Source organism: Apostichopus japonicus, chromosome 17 (genome assembly GCF_037975245.1).
Source record: "Apostichopus japonicus isolate 1M-3 chromosome 17, ASM3797524v1, whole genome shotgun sequence".
Classification (NCBI taxonomy): domain Eukaryota; kingdom Metazoa; phylum Echinodermata; class Holothuroidea; order Aspidochirotida; family Stichopodidae; genus Apostichopus; species Apostichopus japonicus.
In genome coordinates this window covers 11,931,841-11,950,952 of record NC_092577.1, presented here as the reverse complement: position 1 = coordinate 11,950,952, position 19,112 = coordinate 11,931,841, and the positions used below count along the sequence as shown (strand labels likewise).

The 19,112-nt window shown below is 35.5% G+C and overlaps 2 protein-coding genes across 2 annotated transcripts; both read left to right on the top strand.

The window, feature by feature from the left end:
* Positions 1–317: 317 nt before the first annotated feature.
* Positions 318–1,498, top strand: LOC139984572 (E3 ubiquitin-protein ligase TRIM56-like). Its single transcript, XM_071998512.1, has one exon. It carries the CDS (start codon positions 410–412, stop codon positions 1,496–1,498), a length of 1,089 nt encoding a protein of 362 aa, XP_071854613.1. The 5' UTR covers positions 318–409.
* A 7,008-nt stretch (positions 1,499–8,506) lies between these two features.
* LOC139954637 (uncharacterized) lies at positions 8,507–12,324 on the top strand. The gene is made up of 2 exons (XM_071954530.1): positions 8,507–9,094; positions 9,926–12,324. The coding sequence occupies exon 2, from the start codon at positions 9,961–9,963 to the stop codon at positions 12,166–12,168; it is 2,208 nt and encodes a 735-aa protein (XP_071810631.1). The 5' UTR covers positions 8,507–9,094; positions 9,926–9,960; the 3' UTR covers positions 12,169–12,324.
* Positions 12,325–19,112: the final 6,788 nt, after the last annotated feature.

The following is a 19,112-nucleotide window of genomic DNA, read 5'->3' as shown; positions in this document are numbered from 1 at the left end:
AAGTGACATTAGGTTACGCGTGGATGCGGACCATGCACGGCTTCCCGACACTTCTTTTCGTAGACGCTGGCGCAAGCCTGTCGTCTGCTATCGGGACGGCGTTTCCCAGATGAAATTTGGAGTGAGTGAGTTGTTAGGTGTGGGGGGTTTGTGTGGTCGTTACATAAAATGGGCGTGGGCTAGTGAGAGATTTCTGTTTGTGTTTTGGGGTTGTTATACAGAGTGGGTTTGGTTTTTTTTTGTTGACCTTTGGTCCGTGTCCGTTTCTCGTTGCACGTAAAAGCACACAAGGACGGAGGTTGCTCATTTGGAAAGCTTTAGAAGTACTTTGTGGATTTGTATTACTGAAACAAGGTCAAATCCTTTTCTGTTTATTATAGGAAACTACATTAATTGATCATCTACAACAATGGACCTGGCAATTTCTTTCAAGGACTTGAGCGAGAACTTTTTTCGGTGTACTGTTTGTCTGGATCAATTTAAAAATCCAGAACTTTTACCATGTCTTCATCGATACTGTAGAGATTGCTTGTCAACAGTCATTCATGCCAGCCACGATAAAAAATTTAATTGTCCGATGTGTATAAAGGATTACATCATACCTGAATATGAAGTTGATGATTTCAAGACAGATTTTCACATGAAGAGTATGCTAGAGTTTCAAAAGTTGCAAAAGTCGTTTGGAACAGAAGATTTACAGAAATGTGTGAGCTGTTCAGATGATTCGCAAGTGTTTGCGTACTGTTGGAAGTGTACAGACTTCCTATGTAATCAATGTTACAAGGCTCACATTAGCAACAAAATGTTTGCCGATCATCGAACTCACACTCGAAAATTGGAGAACATCGATGCTAAAAACCTAACGTTGGATAAAATACCCACACTTCTAGTACCAAACTGCCATTTTCATGACGACAAAGAAGCAATATTATGTTGTAAAACTTGTCGAAATTTACCAGTTTGTGTAGTCTGTATATATTCTAAGCATAAAAGTCATGATATACATGACGTAACTGAACTAGCAAACTCTGAAAGAGAATTGCTCACACCAAAACTTGCTGAAATAGATCAACAAAAAGGTAAAATATATGAGGTAAGAATGAAAGTTCACGATGTCTCAATTAAGCTGAGTGAAAATGTCTCGAAAAAGACATTACAAGTTGAAGATCACCACAAACTGGAAACACACAAGATCAATGGTTTACTTTCCGAACTTACTAACATGAGAGGGAAACAATTAAAAGAAATAGAAACGAGGAAAAGAGATGAATTCTGTGAGATAAACATTAAATTGGAAGACGAATTGAGTCAAGTCAGGAAAAAATATGATGAAATTAAAAAAAAAAACGCCAACACTAAATACGACGTCGAGACCAAACACGTTAATGAAAAGTCAGACAAAAGAGAGAGTGCACTCTCCAAAAAACATGGAAAGTTAGATGCTGAATTCAAGAAACTGATGTCAACGAAAAACCTTATTGCACAGAGTAATGACTGAGCTTAAAAACATATTAGATCAGTGTGACCAGATAATTAAGAGATATGAAGACTTCACAGCAACAACCTCATCTATCTTAGCTTCTGAACACGAATGGACAGATGCTCGGTATATCCCTGATATCAGGACAGCGTGTAAACCTCTGGCAGAAGAAATGAAAAAGGAATATCCTAAATTGGAATCTTTATCTGATTTTATGGTCAGTGATATACCTAACGTTATTGTTCATGATGTCACGTTTTCTGACCATGTAGAGCAAGTGGTTGATATCAAAAGATTCAAAGCTAAAGGTTTGCCTCTTGATGACATATGATCGTAATTATGAATCGTAATTACGGGTGGAATTACATTTATATCGTCACACATCACTGTCATTGACAGAAGTGGGGAAATTTTACAGCCCAAACAGTTTCGTTATAATACCAGATGGCGTGGCACGACGCACTGTTGTTATTTATCAGAGTTTCAAGTCATAACTGTTAGTGATAATGAAATCAGTACATGGGATGCTCGTCATGGTTTATGCAAGAAGAAGAAAATGAAAGACGCAATTAGTTGCTGGAGATTAGGTATGAAAGCGTTAAGTGTAACGACTGATCCAGTCAACAATCACATCTTTGTCGGTACTAACAGCAAATATGTGTATGAACTTGATGATCAACTTACTTACCGGCACACTATAACACTACCACTCTTTGGAAATACATTATTTATGAATAGTGTGAAACTGAGTATACATGAGCGTAATCTCTTGGTCGTTGACCGCAATGGTAAGAGAGCATATGCAGTCACCATAGAGGGATCAAATGGTAACATGCTCCATGAGTTCAAAAAACCAGCTTGGGATCGTAAAAATATCTGGAGACCTGTCGATGTCTGCACAGACATGAACATGTTCATCTACATGTTATGGAACAATACAACTGTGAAATGTGTGCTGACACAATACAGTCAAGATGGCCGGAAATTACTGAATACCAAATCATTAGATATGATCTGTCATCTTTTAACCACATGAAAAGAGGATGGTGAAGAAAAACTTCTGATAAAATCCAGTTGCACACAACAGCTGTACATTTACGGTCTAAAAGTGACGATGTTTGCTAAATAGGCATTAGTGTATTGAACGAAATGATAGTGAAATATTAGGAGCGTAACATACAATTTCCTTTTCACCTGAATATCTTTTTTCGGCATGTCCTTGTTTACCAGAAACCTTTAAAATGAAACTTAACCAAATATAAAATTCGTTAATTATTTTCGATTTATACCGTTACCAGTGTGAACCACTTAAGCACAATGCTAAACTTTTCTCAGCAAATTCTTTATTACGAAAACCTCCAACATTATAGTAATATCGTCTTATGCAATATGATCTGGACAACAATTACTAATGTGTATAGAGGATTTTATTTCAGCCGTTGCGCCTTTAAACTGGTTGAGTTTATCTGAGTACGGCGTTCAGATATTAGATTTACAAGTTACTACAGAATGCGTACCTTTTAAGATAGGTATGTATTATGTACGCAATGGTTCGTACAGAGGTCGGCAAATCAGTGCGGTGATTGATACGGTACCACTGGGTGGGTCTGTGGAGTGTTTAGCTAGTGATCCTGTCAACAATTACATCCTTGTTGGTACTTGTAGTAGAGATGTTTATGTATTTGACGTTCTGATGAGTTACAGTCACACCATGACACTTCCTGATATAATTACGCAACCGTATCCTATAACTGTTCACCGAGGTAGTCTTAACTGATCTGCGACTTTGATGGAAATGGAGCATATGCAGTCAGCATGTAGGGAAGCGAGCGTAAGCTGAAGTAAGTTATTATTCAAACGCTAGCTTGCTGACCGTGACTGGAGGCCTATCAGTGTGTGTACTGACAACGATGTGATCTACAAGTTACGGGAAAGAGCCACAACGGATCAACATAGATGCGTTCTCGCACAGTACAGTCCAGATGACAGACAATAACTTAAACGAAGAGAATAAATGGTTAGTAGTTTGCGTCGTGTGGCCACAATAAAAGAGAATGTTGAGGAAAACCTGCTAATTGACGTGGATGTATAAACTATTTCTAAAGGTTTCTGAACAATGTGACTGGCAGTAAACATGTTGCTTCTTAAGTGATCATCGAGGACACAATCAAAGAATTACGAGAAATTGTATTGAGTAGCACAAGCGTATTATAGTTCACTATTTAAACGTCTGTACGTACGCTATAGATAATATTACATTTTTATTAAAGTAGTGTTGCATTTAAAATACGAATAAGTTCTGTTTTTACATTATGTTCTGTTACTGTACTAAGTAACTTTCTATATAATTTGTGAGTTGCTGCGTTTCTGGTTTCATCATTATTGAGTTATAAAATGTAATTGTCGTCATTACATCTTTCAGTTCATGTAAGTGTATTCTAGCACTGTGAATATATCATTACAAACACTAGGCGTATAATCCCTTAACCAGATAGCTTTGTACATATGCGTTTTGATTTAAGTCATTATCATTATACCGTCATTTGTACTTTATCATCATATAACTTCGACATATTTGTTGTTACTTAAGGTCCAGTACGTATATTTTGCCGTTAAACCAATAATTGAACTACCGTGATTGTGTAATTAAATTATCACAATGTTGTTTCCATATAGCTCATTTACTATGCTCTTACATCTAGCTTCAATTTTCATCCTATCATAAAACATGTGTGTTTATTTAAGAACTTTCTTCACACCTTTACTTACGTCTTGCATCATCTTAAAGGTTAATTCAGTGTTACAATCCTAATTCGAATGACACCATATTTGTAACACAGGAATCATAAACTTCACGTTACTACAAAGTCATTTCGTGTGATGATATGCTTGAATATCATTTCCGGTGTATTATTGAACAATTCTTGTAAACTTCTATTGAAATGATAGGTCCTATAAGCAAACAATAACGTGCAATTCATATAGTAATGAAATCAATTAATTGATTCGTTTTCATCGCCTCTGGTTTTACCTTCCTTTATGTTCTGAAATTTTTAAATGCCTTCAAATGAATTGTCAGTTTGTAGAATCTTATTATTACCTCAAAAATCGCGTTTTTCAGAATAAACCTCCCCCCCCCCCCGTTCACATAGCCCCAATTTTTTACTATTTTTTCTTCTATACCACAAAATGAAACTATGCCTACATCACCGACTGATACCATATTTACATACATTACAGTCATTTAATTTATTTGCAACCCTTATATTGTTATTACGGCAATTATGTAGGTAAATCTTTTCTAAATGAAAAAGTATATTTATCCGGTTTAATCATTGCATACGTTGATAAAACATATTGTTAGCGCAACCATTTTGTTTGAAGTTGTAAGCGATTGGCACTGGTTGAGAAAATGTTGCATTGGCGACCATATGTTGTGCCAACATTGAACCTGAAGTTGCATGCTTATTTGGGGAAATCATATATTTACCAACATAGCGCCTACATGATGCAACCGATTGTCGGGCATCATACGTTAGCCATACAGTACACCAACTTGATGTAAGCAGATGTTGTACATTATACATTAAACCAACGTTGAACCATGATTTACAAGCCAATGATCGAACACAGGGACGTCGCTATATGGGGGTCGGGGCGTAAAACTTGGTAAAACTGACGATAGTTGAAAAATTTAAGTGCGACAGTCGGAATTTCCGACTGTCGCACTCTAATTTACTTAGACCTATCCATATATTCCTGTGATTGTGAATGACCAATAACTTGAAAAATTTCAGTCAAAATTGACCCTTTAATCAGTCATATTTATCACACTTTTGTCTTGCCACTTTGAGAAATTGTATATTGCGATCCTTATACTTCACCATACAAAACTCTGATAATTTTGAATACTCTAAAAACGTTTCCTAATAGAACTATTGTACAACGTTCGCAAGCTTCAATTCGGTTTATTTGTGTACTATTTTGCTAGTGGTTGGGTTGACCCTATTCGCTAGCTTCAAGTAAGTTCAGGATATATATAGTCTCTATGGTATCCTTACTATAATTTGGCTAAGCTTATAATTGTTTGAAATCACTTTTCTCAGTCGTCTGCTGCTCGATTAGACTACAATTTTCGGAAAAGACATAATCTTTTTTCCTTATTGTCCTAAGGGGGTTTAGTTTTGGTATAATTGTCGCGTTTTGGTAACTTAAGAATAAATCATCTTGAAATATCCATTACAGATTGTTTTTCGCATCGTGAGCTTTGTGTTTTAGGTGATATTTGCGCTCCTTCGTCAAGCATTTTTAAAAGCAAAAACATAAGCCGGAAAATTAAGCTTAGGATCTTTGAGACTTTATTAAAGAGTATTTTTTGTACAATTGCGAACTGTGGGGCACAACGAAGGATCTTGATCGCAAAATTGACACTTTTCAAAGGAGACTACTTCGAAATATTCTCAACATTAGATGGACCAATAATAATTGGTTATCAAATGATGAGCTCTACAACGAAACCAACCAAACACCTTGGTCATCGATAGTCGCACATAGAAGATTGAGATTTTTCGGTCATGTAGCAAGACTCCAAGAGGACGCTCCAGCAAAGGTTGCTCTAAGAGAAGCACTGAGACATACTGCTAAACCAGTTGGAAGGCCCGTGACTACCTTGCTTGGAAAAATAAAGTCGCAATTCAAGGACATTAATATTAACAGTTTCGAGGAAGCAATAAACCTTGCGCAAGATCGTAAAACGTGGCGGAGGTTAATCACTGAGCATGTCGAATAGACGAGACTCAACTTACTACTACTACTACGTCGACGTAGCGCTGCGGTATAAAAGTTGTTTAAATGAAACGAAGTTGTACAGTTTGTAGATGTAGGCCTACACGCCACGGCAGTAGCGGGACAATTAGTAAGTGATTGGTGAGTTGTGTGATCGGCCCTTCAATTTGCAAGTGAACATGTGCCTCAAACAGTGAGCGAATTATGTTATTCTCGGATTCGGTGTGACCGGGAACCGTACACACACTATCCTTAGCCTAGAGGTTACACTGTTACACTTGGCGCTGTTCATGTACGCACGGTACGGTAGGCTATATAGTATATCCGAACTTGGCAAAACCTTGGCCTAATGTTTACACCTGGTGCTGTTCGTGTGTAACGTGGTGATGTTCGTGTGACTACGATTGGTGAGTTGTGTGATCGGCCCTTCAGTTTGCATTCAAGTAATGTGCCTCAAACAGTGAGCAAATTATTATATTCTCGACTTCTTTAGACCTGGTGCTGTTCGTACGCACGGTAGCACTGCAGGTTGGCTATCCTAACTTGACATAGGCCTAGCCTTGGCCTAATGTTACACCTGTTGATGTTCGTGTGTAACATGGTGATGTTCGTGTGACTATTCTTAGCCTAGGTCTAACGTTATTTGCATTTAAGTGAACATGTGCCTCAAACACTGAGCGAATTATGCTATTCTCGGATTCGGCGTGCCATTGACGTCACTGTACACACTATCCTTAGCTATTCTCGAATTCAGGAATATTAGTGTGACCGTGACCATTTTTAGCCATAACTATATGGGGTTAAATGTTCTACTGAAAAATCTTGCATAAAAAGCTTTGTAGTTTTCAATGGTATACACAGTAAGCTATGAACAGTGGATGCTTAGTGATAGCCAAAGTAAAGAGACAACATGTTACTGACTACTGTATTTAGCTTGACAGGTACCAAATTTCATCTGTTACATTACCTGAAGGGTGCAGACTTAGTTGCAGTGAATGTAGATATATGTTCTCATTTGTTACATTGTCTGAAGGATGTAATGACATCTTTGTCATTACATGACAAAGATGTAATGTCATGTAATATTGGTCATGAAATATTGGTCATGAAATATTGGTCATGAAATATTGGTCAAAAAATTGACCAATATTTCACCGCTTCCCTGCCACAGGCACTGCCCCTAATTCTATCTAATAATGCCTCTTCACCTTTCAATCGGTACAATTTCACAAAAAGCAGCCATAGTTACAGCCATAACTATACAACCACAGTATATTGGCATATTTTATATACGGGTATATCCGCTAGTACATATAAAACACATAATGCTATTCTACGGAAGCTTAAAACTGCCATCAACATATGAAATTTGCCCTATAAGTTGACTCTTTTCAGTAAACTGTTTAGATTAAAAGAAAAAATCTTATAAAATCAGAAAAATGTGGGATTGCTTAGTTGCTATAACTGAGCAATTGAAAAATTGTCTGCAAAATTTGTAATTGACAACTTATCGTATCACGTCCACTCAACAGTTTTATGCAAAATGTTTAATTGTTAACTTCATTCCAAATGCTCAGTTGGAATGAAGTGAACAATTAAACATTTTTTGATGTGAGTGATAAATAGGCACGCCCCCCACAGAAAAGAACATTAAGGGCGCTATGAAAAAGCACTGTATTTTTGGGTATTTCACTATGTCGTCGAATATAATTTGTTGAATAAAAAGTTTTCCATTGTTACATTAACATTAGCTTTTGAAGTTAGTAGTCCTTGCTTAACCAGAGTGATTAATAAGTTTGAATTGAGAGCCAATGGTACAAATGTATTAAAAAAGTTGGGAACAAAAGTGCAGTCGCGAAAGATGGGGTGTCTTACTGACACTGACCGTATCGTTTAGGAGAATCGCCGGGTGGAGGGGGGGGGGGGGTGAGTGTATAAGGCAGCAGTCGGCATTTTCTGGCTTCAAAACCCATCCAGTTGGAATTTCAGCCACTACACCCCCCCCCCCAATACTCAGGCCTTAGCTACGTCCCTGATCGGACACCATTCATTTTGCCAACAATGAGCCAAGTTAATGTACCCAATTGTTGGCATAATACATAACCAAACATTAAGAAATTGTTCAAAATTATCGGATAAGATGTATCTTCCTTACTAGGAGCCTAGTACTAGTCAAAACGTTCGGCATATGCATTAACCGAACATTTCCCTGGAAAAACAGGCAGATAATTCATTGTATGCCTGGTCGATCAAAAAGGAAGAACATGTAGTGTCTTCCGTTTGCAGTCGGTTAACCTTATGGTAATCGACGTCGAGTCTACAGAGTCCACAACTTCTGAATGTCTGACGGCTTATAGAAACCTTTACGCATTCAATATGTTTTTCGTTGCACCTCTTGAACTGAACAAACAGCTACAAGTCACAACTGTTCATTGCAAGTATTGACACTGGCGGCAAATGGGGTGTATATATACTGTCCATTTATGAAACAGTGTGTCGGTGTGGGTGATAATACCACAGGTATCTTTCCGGTCAACCATGGAGCTATAAAGAGATAGCTCCATGGGTCAACCTACTAGTGATGGACGTCACTGTGTCAAAGTCCATCTCTGTTAATTATAAACCGATCGCGTGACAGCAGTATATTTTTACACTATTCGCCATTTTCTATTCAACAATGAAGATAAAGAAATATGTTTGAACGCTGCTGCTAGCTAAGGAAACGTTTTGAACTTACTTGAGATATTAAAAGGTCTGACGGAGAATATTACAATTACGCAGGACAAGCAGCAAGTGTCGAGAGGATCAATAAGGAAGAGGATAAAGAAGGCAAGTTACAGACTTTAACAACAACGAGATGGACCGCGTAGGCAGGTTCTTGTGGACAAAGTTAAACAAATTTGATAGTCTATATCTGAGTCACTGAATATAACCGTAAATAAAGTGTACCTTGTTAGAACAGAAAAACTAAAACTCGAATTGAGTGTGCTCAATATTCTAGTACGCTGTTAATTCCAAAGAGTGTACACTCACTCTTTAAGCGGGCCAAACATAATCATTTTAGTTTGACTATTTGCTAGAAAGATGTTTTTTAAAACCTTTTTAACTATGTAATTGTAGAGGAAACAGCTACTATTGAAGTAGAGTAACATGACGTTGCACTTCAGTACTAGTGAAATTTACACTCTTAGTAGAAAACTCTAAAGAATGAAATATCATGATAGTTTGAAAGTATATCTTCTCAGACAAAGTGTGATGAGTTAGCTTGGGATATGGAAATATACTTTAATAATTGCTGTTACTAGCATTCTGATAGATGACACGTTAAAGGCAAGCCAGTGTCGAGAAGAGTTACACTTATGGGACAATAACTTTAACAAATCCATTGCTTAGACAATGGTTTACGAAGTGCAGTTCAACGACAACACAGAACGACAATAAACATAGAAAAATATTTTACCCCAAAGTGGCAAAATCCATTGTTCTATAAATATATATATTATACATAACGTGGAGATAGTTCTACTAGATTGATAGGCAATAAAGTGGTTATATCAGCTAAATCAGTCTTGTTAAAAACTTTATAGACATAAATAATGTAATTATTATATATTTGAATGATATCATATACTAAGCGATACACTTTGATTATTTCCTCAGCCTGTACCTGCTCGCAAACATTCGCCTTCACCAAAATGGCATCTTCTACACCGCTAAAGGATTTGGCAGAAAACTTTTTTATGTGTTCTGTTTGCTTGGATCAGTTTAAAGAACCGAAACAGTTACCATGTCTACATCGATACTGTAAAGAATGCTTACAAAACATAATTGAAGCCAGCGATGATCGGAAAATTAAATGTCCAATGTGTAAGCAAGATTTTGATATACTAAACAACGGGGTTGACTATTTCAAGACTGATTTTCACATGAAGAGTATGTTGGAGTTCATAACATTGCAAAAATCATTTGAAAATAAAGATTTAAAAAAATGTGTCAGTTGTTCCAAAAATACAGAAGTTTCGGCATACTGCTTTAAATGTAAAGACTTTTTATGCAATCAATGTCATGGCTTGCACGTCAGTAGTAAAATGTTTACTGATCACCGACCACATACTCTGAAATTGGACAACATTGAAGCAAATAATTTAACATTGGACAAACTAGCAGCGCTAACAGAAGATCCCAGGTGTCATGCACATGTGAAAAAAGAAGCACATTTATGTTGCAGCTCTTGTGAAAATGTACCCGTTTGTGTAGCATGTACGTACGGTCAGCATAAAGGTCATGACTTATATGACGTAACTGTACTAGCAGAGAGGGAAAGGAAGTTGCTCAATCCGAAGCTCACTGAACTAAACATATACAAGGATAAACTATATGACTTACCAAACAGAATTAAATCTACTTCGCAAAAGCTACATGCTAACGCTGAAAATATGGCTGAAAGAATGATTAATCAACACAAACAGCAGGCACTTAAGATCAAAGGTAAACTTGCCAAACGGGCTATGAAACGAACAAAAGGATTAAATGATATAGAAGAAAGATGTAAGGATGAAGTAAATCAAAACAATGTTAACCTGGAACTGGAATTGGAGCGGGTGAAAAGGAAATACAAACGCATCATGAGAGCAACGAAACGAAAATATGCACACGAATCCGAAAGTTTTACAGAAAAATGCAACAAAAATGATGGGGTACTATACAGGAAACTTGGAGAATTAGATGCTAATTTAAAAGATTTGAAAACAGCTAAAGAAATAATTACCAAGGACAATGAGAATGAACTAAAACAAATATCAGATTACTGTGACCACATTATAACACGGTACGAAAATTTCACAGCAACGACTTCATCTATTCTTGCCTCAAATGATGAGTGGACAGACGCCCAGTGTATCCCTGATATAAGAGCGGCCAGTGAACCTCTGTTAGAAGAAATGAAAAAGGAATTTAAAGAGTTAGAGTCTTTATCTGATTTCACTGTTGGCGATATAGTAAACGTTATATTTGATGAAATCTCGATTACTGAAAATGAAGAATCTGTCGTTCATATAAAGGGATTCAAATCTAACGGTTCGTTGATCAGCGGTATTGCAAGTAGTGGGGATGGTAACATCGTCATAACTGGTCAGACATCAACACTGTCAATTTCACATATTACTGTTATCAACAATCTTGGTGAAATACAACGAAAAGATCTGATCGTGAGAGATGAGAAGCATCATGTACCTACACGTCGCTTTTGTTGCGCTTTGTCAAAGTTCAAAGTTGTAACAGTTTGCGTACCTGATGAGATCGATATTTACGATGTTCGTTATGGTTCATGCAAGAAAATGAACATCAGAGACGTCATTGGCAGCTGGCCATTGGTGCGTTGGGTGTCAAGTGTGGCTATTGATCATGCAAATAATCGTATTTTCGTTAGTTCTAACGACAGATGTATCTATGTTTTCGATGATGAATTAAATTACAGCCACAGCCTTAAATTGCCAGATTTTATGAAAGTTTTGTGGGGTATAGCTGTGCATGGAAGCTGCCTCCTGGCCTGCGACTTCGATGGTAAGAAAGCATATGCATTTACGACGGATGGATCAGAGAGCAGTCTGATATACGAATTCACCAAACCACATAACAACGGATATGACTGGGGACCTCTTAATGTATGTACAGACCTGAACGACTTTATCTATATATTGTGGTGGGCGAAAATCTCTGAAAGTCAGTGGGGGTGTATCCTGGCACAGTATAGTTACGACGGACAACATTTACTGACGACAAGACAATTACCTGAAAATTCTCTTTGTTCAACCGTAATAGACGAGGATGAGGCCGAAAAAGTTATAATTTCATCGTCGGGTTCGCTATACAAGTACGGTCTAGTGGTACGAGAAGTACACTAGAGACGTAAATGATCTTGGTATTAACTATGATGCTGTCTGGACATATGATGCAAAGGTGTATCGATATTCAATGACCAGAGGAAATTATTCCAGATTATTATTAAAACCCACACTGCAGTATGTTGACCCTAACTTGAGGTTTGGTTGCTTGAATGTAGCATACCTAAATGTCTAGGGAGTGGTCTGTGTTGTCATCATTCCAGATTTTCCTCAAAGGCTTACCTTATCGAATTGAAGCTCCTTTTCACGCCATCAAAGTAATTTACTAGTTTTTGCAGAAGCGTTGCCACAAAAGTTAGACCTAGTTATCTACATTTGTATTACAAGAAACTAAAATAATTTATTAGTTTGTTGCATTACTGTTGTTACAAAATGTCTTACTATTATTGTACTGCATTGTTTTTGAAACACCAAAACAAATCCAGTAAATATTTTACCCAAGTGTCATAGTTTTGTGAAGATATGTATATTGCATTAATGTTACAATGAAAAGTAGTTGGTAGGCTTTTGCATAAGTGTTACAAATTGAAAAAAAAAACTGTTTTATTGCTGACGAGTTACACATGTTGGTAAAATGTATTTTTTTCTTTTTAGAAATTACGATGTCGATGAGCTGTGCAAGAGGAGTAAAATATACAAAAAACATCTATGTAAATCTTTAGCATCAGCTTAAGTTGACACAATATTGAAACTTAAATAAAAGTTATCACACTTCATGCAAACCACAATGGAGTTGCAAAGATAGTCACAACCTTACAAATTGGTTATTTTTTGGGTTTCTATGATAATCGTAACCTATGCATTCATGATGACGTATGCGTGTGTGTGTGTGCGTTTGTGACGCCCAGCTTGTAAACACAATATCTCAAGAAGAGAAGGTCAGACAAATTTCATATTTGATGTGTAGAAGTACCACATTAAGAACAAGCAGCCTTTGTTTTGGTGGAGGTCAAAGGTCATGTGGGGTCACCAAGGGTCAAACTGTGAAATCCTTGTAAACACAATGTATCAAAAGGAAAGGTCGTACCAACTTCATATTTGAAGTATAAAAGTACCACATTGATTACAAAAAGTCAATTGTTTTTGGCGGAGGTCAAAGGTCATTTGGAGTCCACCAGGGGTCAAATTATAAAAACCTTGCAAAATCGATATCTCAGGAACAGTATCATGGGCAGACCTCATATTTAGTGTGTATGAGTACCACAATGGTGAAAAAAAGCCTATTGTTTTTGGTTGATGGCAAAGGCTATTTGGGGTCACCAGGTGAATAAAACTGCTCATGTTATATCATCTGAACACATTGCATTGTTGCATTCTGGTTTTTATTATGTTTATTCCAATGAGCGGTTATCCCAAAGGAAGACACTTGCACGTGATCAGTTGTTGGTTTTGTATGCCAAATTGAAGCAGCAGAATACAATTTTGTGTGTAACGTTAAACTAAGCCTAGCCTATACACCTAATTGTGCTAGTAATAGCTATTGTTAGTCCATTACTCCGAACTTTCATAACTGTATATTGTAACATTAGGCTAGCTACGTTGCTAGAGTTACTTTTTAACTTCATTTTTCAATCAATTGATTATACATTTTATACATTTATCGGCCTCGTCAATTTTCGGTTTAATAACAGTTACTATTAACTACAGTACTATAAACTGATTAGCGCAGGTGAATGTACACAATACTTTATATAGTCCTATACGAACGTTATGCAATTGAACTGCATATTGCCGTGAGAATCTGTTTATTTAGTAACACTTACTGGTTTTGCAATTAGAAATTGAACTCTTTTGAATGTAGTAATGAACTTAACTTTATAAATTTTGCAAATTAAATGGTATGAAATATAATAACGTGTGTACTTTCTACTTCACTATACTGCAAATAACGACGTACAATAGTTCACGTTATAGAGATGATCTGATAGTATAAAATATGAATACATGCATAATTATTTGGGGGAAAAAATGTATTTTTTACGAAAACGTTAATAACTCCATTAGGGTTCGCCGGGTAAATATTCCATATCAGTAATTGGCAATGAAAATGACCATGGAACTGTTTATTGCTAGCATAAATTATCAACAACACATATACATATGAAAGTAAACAATAAGTCAAGTGAACAAATATGTATATTATACATATCATATTCGTGCGTGGAAATGGAGAAAATAGCACTACGATACTTATAGAACCGTTTATCCCAGAAATATTAACTTGTCAGAAAATGTACTGGAAATATTGATGAAACACAACAAAAACACGAAAAGTAAATACACAAATCGAGACAAATGTACAACTGCAAACCATATGTTAAGTTTATGCAGTTCTGTGCTAATTAGACTGCTTAATATCATTATGGAAACATAAAAATATTAGTATAATCAGCAACAAGTATAAATTTAAGCAGCCCTCGAAACATATTGCAAATTTTTATTTAAGTAAAGTATAGATAGTTTGGGAATTGACCCTTGTGGTACTCGAAACACAACATAACATAACGTGGATTTTACGTCATTAAATTGGACATATTGTTTTGTATTGTACATATAACTACTTAGCTAATCATGAACTATACCTATGGTTGATGTTTTGTTTATTTATGGATGATGCAATTCTTTTTGACCAATTATATTAATGCCATATATGTAGATTGTCCAGATCTGAGACCCTTTTGACTCTCACTAAGACGGTGGTTTTTGTTTATAAAACTGAGTAACCATTTTTCAAACAGTTTTTCAAGTATTTTAGAAAATTGTGGTAATAAGAAATCAGGTCTTTAATATTTATATACATTCTTCTCACCACATTTGTAAGTTGGTATTACCTTAGCGATTTTCATGCTATTTGAAAAAATACCACTTGAAAATTATTTATTACAGATGAATGTGAATGGATGATTAACATGTGAAATAATATTCGTTACTAATGACATACTAATTTCATTGTAATTACCAGATGTTTTGTTACTCATATTTAAAGCGATCTCAAGTTTCATTAGTATCTTCTAGAAACACAGAATTGTAGTTTGTTTCTCCAAGATATTCATAAATGGAACTATTATACTCTGGTATATACTTGCAGCTAACTCAGGTCCAAAGCTTGTATAGAAATTATTAAGTCCTTCTGCTATGTCTGTACCTATTACCTCTATCTCAATTTAAATGAAAGCATCAGGATAAGTTGTTGATCCTGATAAATTTGGTTTATGATGTCGTTTAATACTTTCAAGTTTCTTTTTGATTCAATCAATTTTGAGGAGTGAGATTGAATCATTAGAATAGAAATATAATGAACTGTTTGTTTGTTATGTTTAGGACCCCCCCCCCCCTCATCTCACATAATTGGTGATAACGAGTGTAGAGGAAGCCCCCCGCTTGATATGCGGAAACATTAACCAACCAGGTTATTTGCGCTAATTGTATGTCCAGACGTTCGAAACCGGTAGGGAAGGGGTAGGGAAGGTGGTAATTCTACTGAATGCATTTGCCATCTGTATCGATCACTGCTACCTCAGTTTTAGTGACATATTGTGCCTTACTCTACAGAAAAAAAAGGAGCCAACTCGAACTGATTTGTGATCCGTAAAGCCAGATCTCGAAAGAGATACTTTGTACATACTCTGTCAAATGAAACGGGAAATATATATATATATATATATATATATATAGATATATTCATATATATATATATATATATATATATTCATATATATATATATATATATTCATATATATATATACATATATGTAATATATATATATATTTAAATGAATATATATATATATACATATATTAATACATATATTTATACATATAAATTTATATTTATATATAAATATATATGTATATATATATACATATATATATATACACATTAACATATATTTAAACATATATATATACTTGTTTATGTGCCACCTTGAGGAGAAATTGATCCAAATTTGTCCTTAACTTAACTTTTATAGAAGATATGTGGATGACATTTTTTGTAGTTATTTCAGCAGACTATGTGGATGATTTTCTACAGGTATTGAACTATTTTCATCAATCTATTCAATTAACTTATGAAATGGAATACGGGGGGTGAATGTTCTTTTCTTGATATAGACATTTTCAGAATGGTTGGCTCCAGCGGTACTGACACTATTGTCACTTCAGTTTTCCGTAAGAAAACTTTTACAGGGTTGTTCATTAATTGGAAATCCTGGTGCCCCAAAAAGTATAAAATTGCGGTTATTAAGGCTTTGCATGAACGCGCACGTAGATTGTGTTCGACGGATTCCTTGTTCGTTCATGAATTGCAATTTATTAGACGTATTTTGACTTTAAATGGTTACCCTAGAACGTTGTTGCATGAAATGGAAAACTATAATTATAAATTAAGAAAACAACTGGGAATTGGTCCTGTAATTAAATTTGATCATGGGGAGACCAAAGAAAATACTGTTTATGTTAAATTACCATACTGTGGCCCCAGCAGTGATAAACTAGCTAAGACTTACATTAAGGGGTTGTGTGATGACAATATACATATCAAAATAATTTTTCTGCAAAAGAAAACCTCTGGTTTGTTCAATTTCAAGGATGCCTATCAGTTAGATTATGCCAACAATGTTGTATATAGGATACACTGTCCAGACTGTGATTCCTTTTATGTCGGAGAAACCAATAGACGGTTTAAGGATAGATTCAAAGAATAAGGGATTAATCAACGGTCTAGCGTGCGTTACTCACAGGATTAATGCACGATCGGGGATAATACAAGCGATGCACGAGGGCGGAGCGTAGCGGAGCCCGAGTGCATCAAGCGATAGCATTAACACACGGAGTGCATTAATCATGTGAGTAACGCACTAGACCGTTGATTAAAATTTGCTGGTTGTTCTAATCATTCCTAGTTTAAAAAAAAAAACAATCACCCATGCTTATCACTATTGGCGTCTTCGGATGTATATTAGCCCTTGTATTTAATTGATCTTGTACAATTGCCTGACGATGGAGTGGTGACCACTCCGAAATATATATATATATATATATATATCGAAATGAGTTGTTAACTCCAGAACAGTGATAAAACTTCCAGAGCAGTGTAAAAACTTCCAGCCTCCACCGTGATTCGATCCCGTGCCTCCTGCGTTTTATGCGGACACCCTTACCACTAGGCTATGGACCCTGAGTGTACGTCTAGATGTTCGAAACCGATAAGGAAGTCGTAAGTCCACCATAGGCGTTTGTCACCTATATCGAACAAGTTCTTTTTTGATGACATATTTGGCTCACCCTTTAGAAATGAGATCAAACATGACTCTAACCAGATGTCATGTGTGACTCCTAAAGCCAGATCTCGAAAGAGATACTTTGAACAGACATATATATATATATATATATATATATGTATATATATGTATATATGTATATATGTATATATGTATATATGTATATGTATATATGTATATGTATATGTATATGTATATGTATATGTATATATGTATATATGTATATATGTATATATGTATATATGTATATATGTATATATATATATATATATATATATATATGTATATATATATATATGTATATATATATATATATATATATATATATATATATATGCGTGTGTGTGCTTATTCAATTAACCCTGCGACAGGATAGCGGTATGCCCAACAGCTGCGGCGAATGATGTTCGCGTGCCAACCCGGTTTTGATATTGCCCCTGTGTCCGCATTATGTCGAATTAGCATGATTTGTACACAATCTTTATCTTTCCTGATAGAAAGTATAACATTAACATTTTATAAAGTACCCTAATTTCAATGAAGTTATTACCAACTGGGTGATGTGCGATAACAAAGAGAAACAAACGTTACCGTGTATGCTGTCTGGGCGCGTTCATTGTTGCATGTTTTCTTAACGAATATACACGAATATTGAACAAAGAAACCAGTTGTAGTAAAGTAGAAGCTATCTTTCCTGGTTCGTTTTGAATTTGTTCGCCTAAAGTCTACGGAATTGACCTTTTTAAAGTCATCAGTCTATCAGTTATAACTCACTTCATTTTGAATTTGAGAGAGAAACGACTTGGATGCATTGCAATCTTTGCATTTCCTGATAGAAGTTAATTAGAACATGAACAATTTGCTAAGAAGCTTCATTATTATGATGTTATAACCAACTGAGGGATGTGCTATTAAATAGCCTTAATAATATTGGTACTTTGACATATCATTGCACAAATTGTCTTACTGTGTTTGTCCAATTAAAATGCCTTCCTTATCGACAAAACCAATTAGTAGTATCAAGGTTGTAGTTTGGGGTTGTTTCCTTTGTTAATCGATATCATGTAATCTGATAACACTAATGCCTTACTTTGTACGAACTAATTATGGCAAATGAATTAATTAAAGGGGAAGTGGATTAACATTTGAAGACGTATTCAATAAGGTGGAACGATGGAAGTGTTTGATTGTGGAATTTGGATTCTAACGTTGCTAACCTTTGATATTGTTGTCTTGATTATAGTTACTTGTACATCTAAGAAATTATAATTATTTGGTGCGTACAGGACAACAACTACCACACTGTAAATAGCAACTGTATAGACGTACACAATCAAACACGCAACAAATTTGCGTCAGTGAATAATCATTATGTAAATCACAGATATCAACTGCCAGATTGTTAATACCATATGCGATTATACATCTTAATTCCCAACTGTCAAATATTATGTAACCCTCAGTTACTGCTACAAAGCATACGGCAACCAAATTCATTCATATTCACGCTGAAGGGAGTATGATATATCAACTGGTAAATATACAATTTCTATCATTTCGTTTATATATTTTTATAAACAGCGGACAGAAATACACTCTCCAATACAATGGTTTCTTCAATCTCTTATGGCTTACCAGAGAACTTCTTTCTGTATTCAATT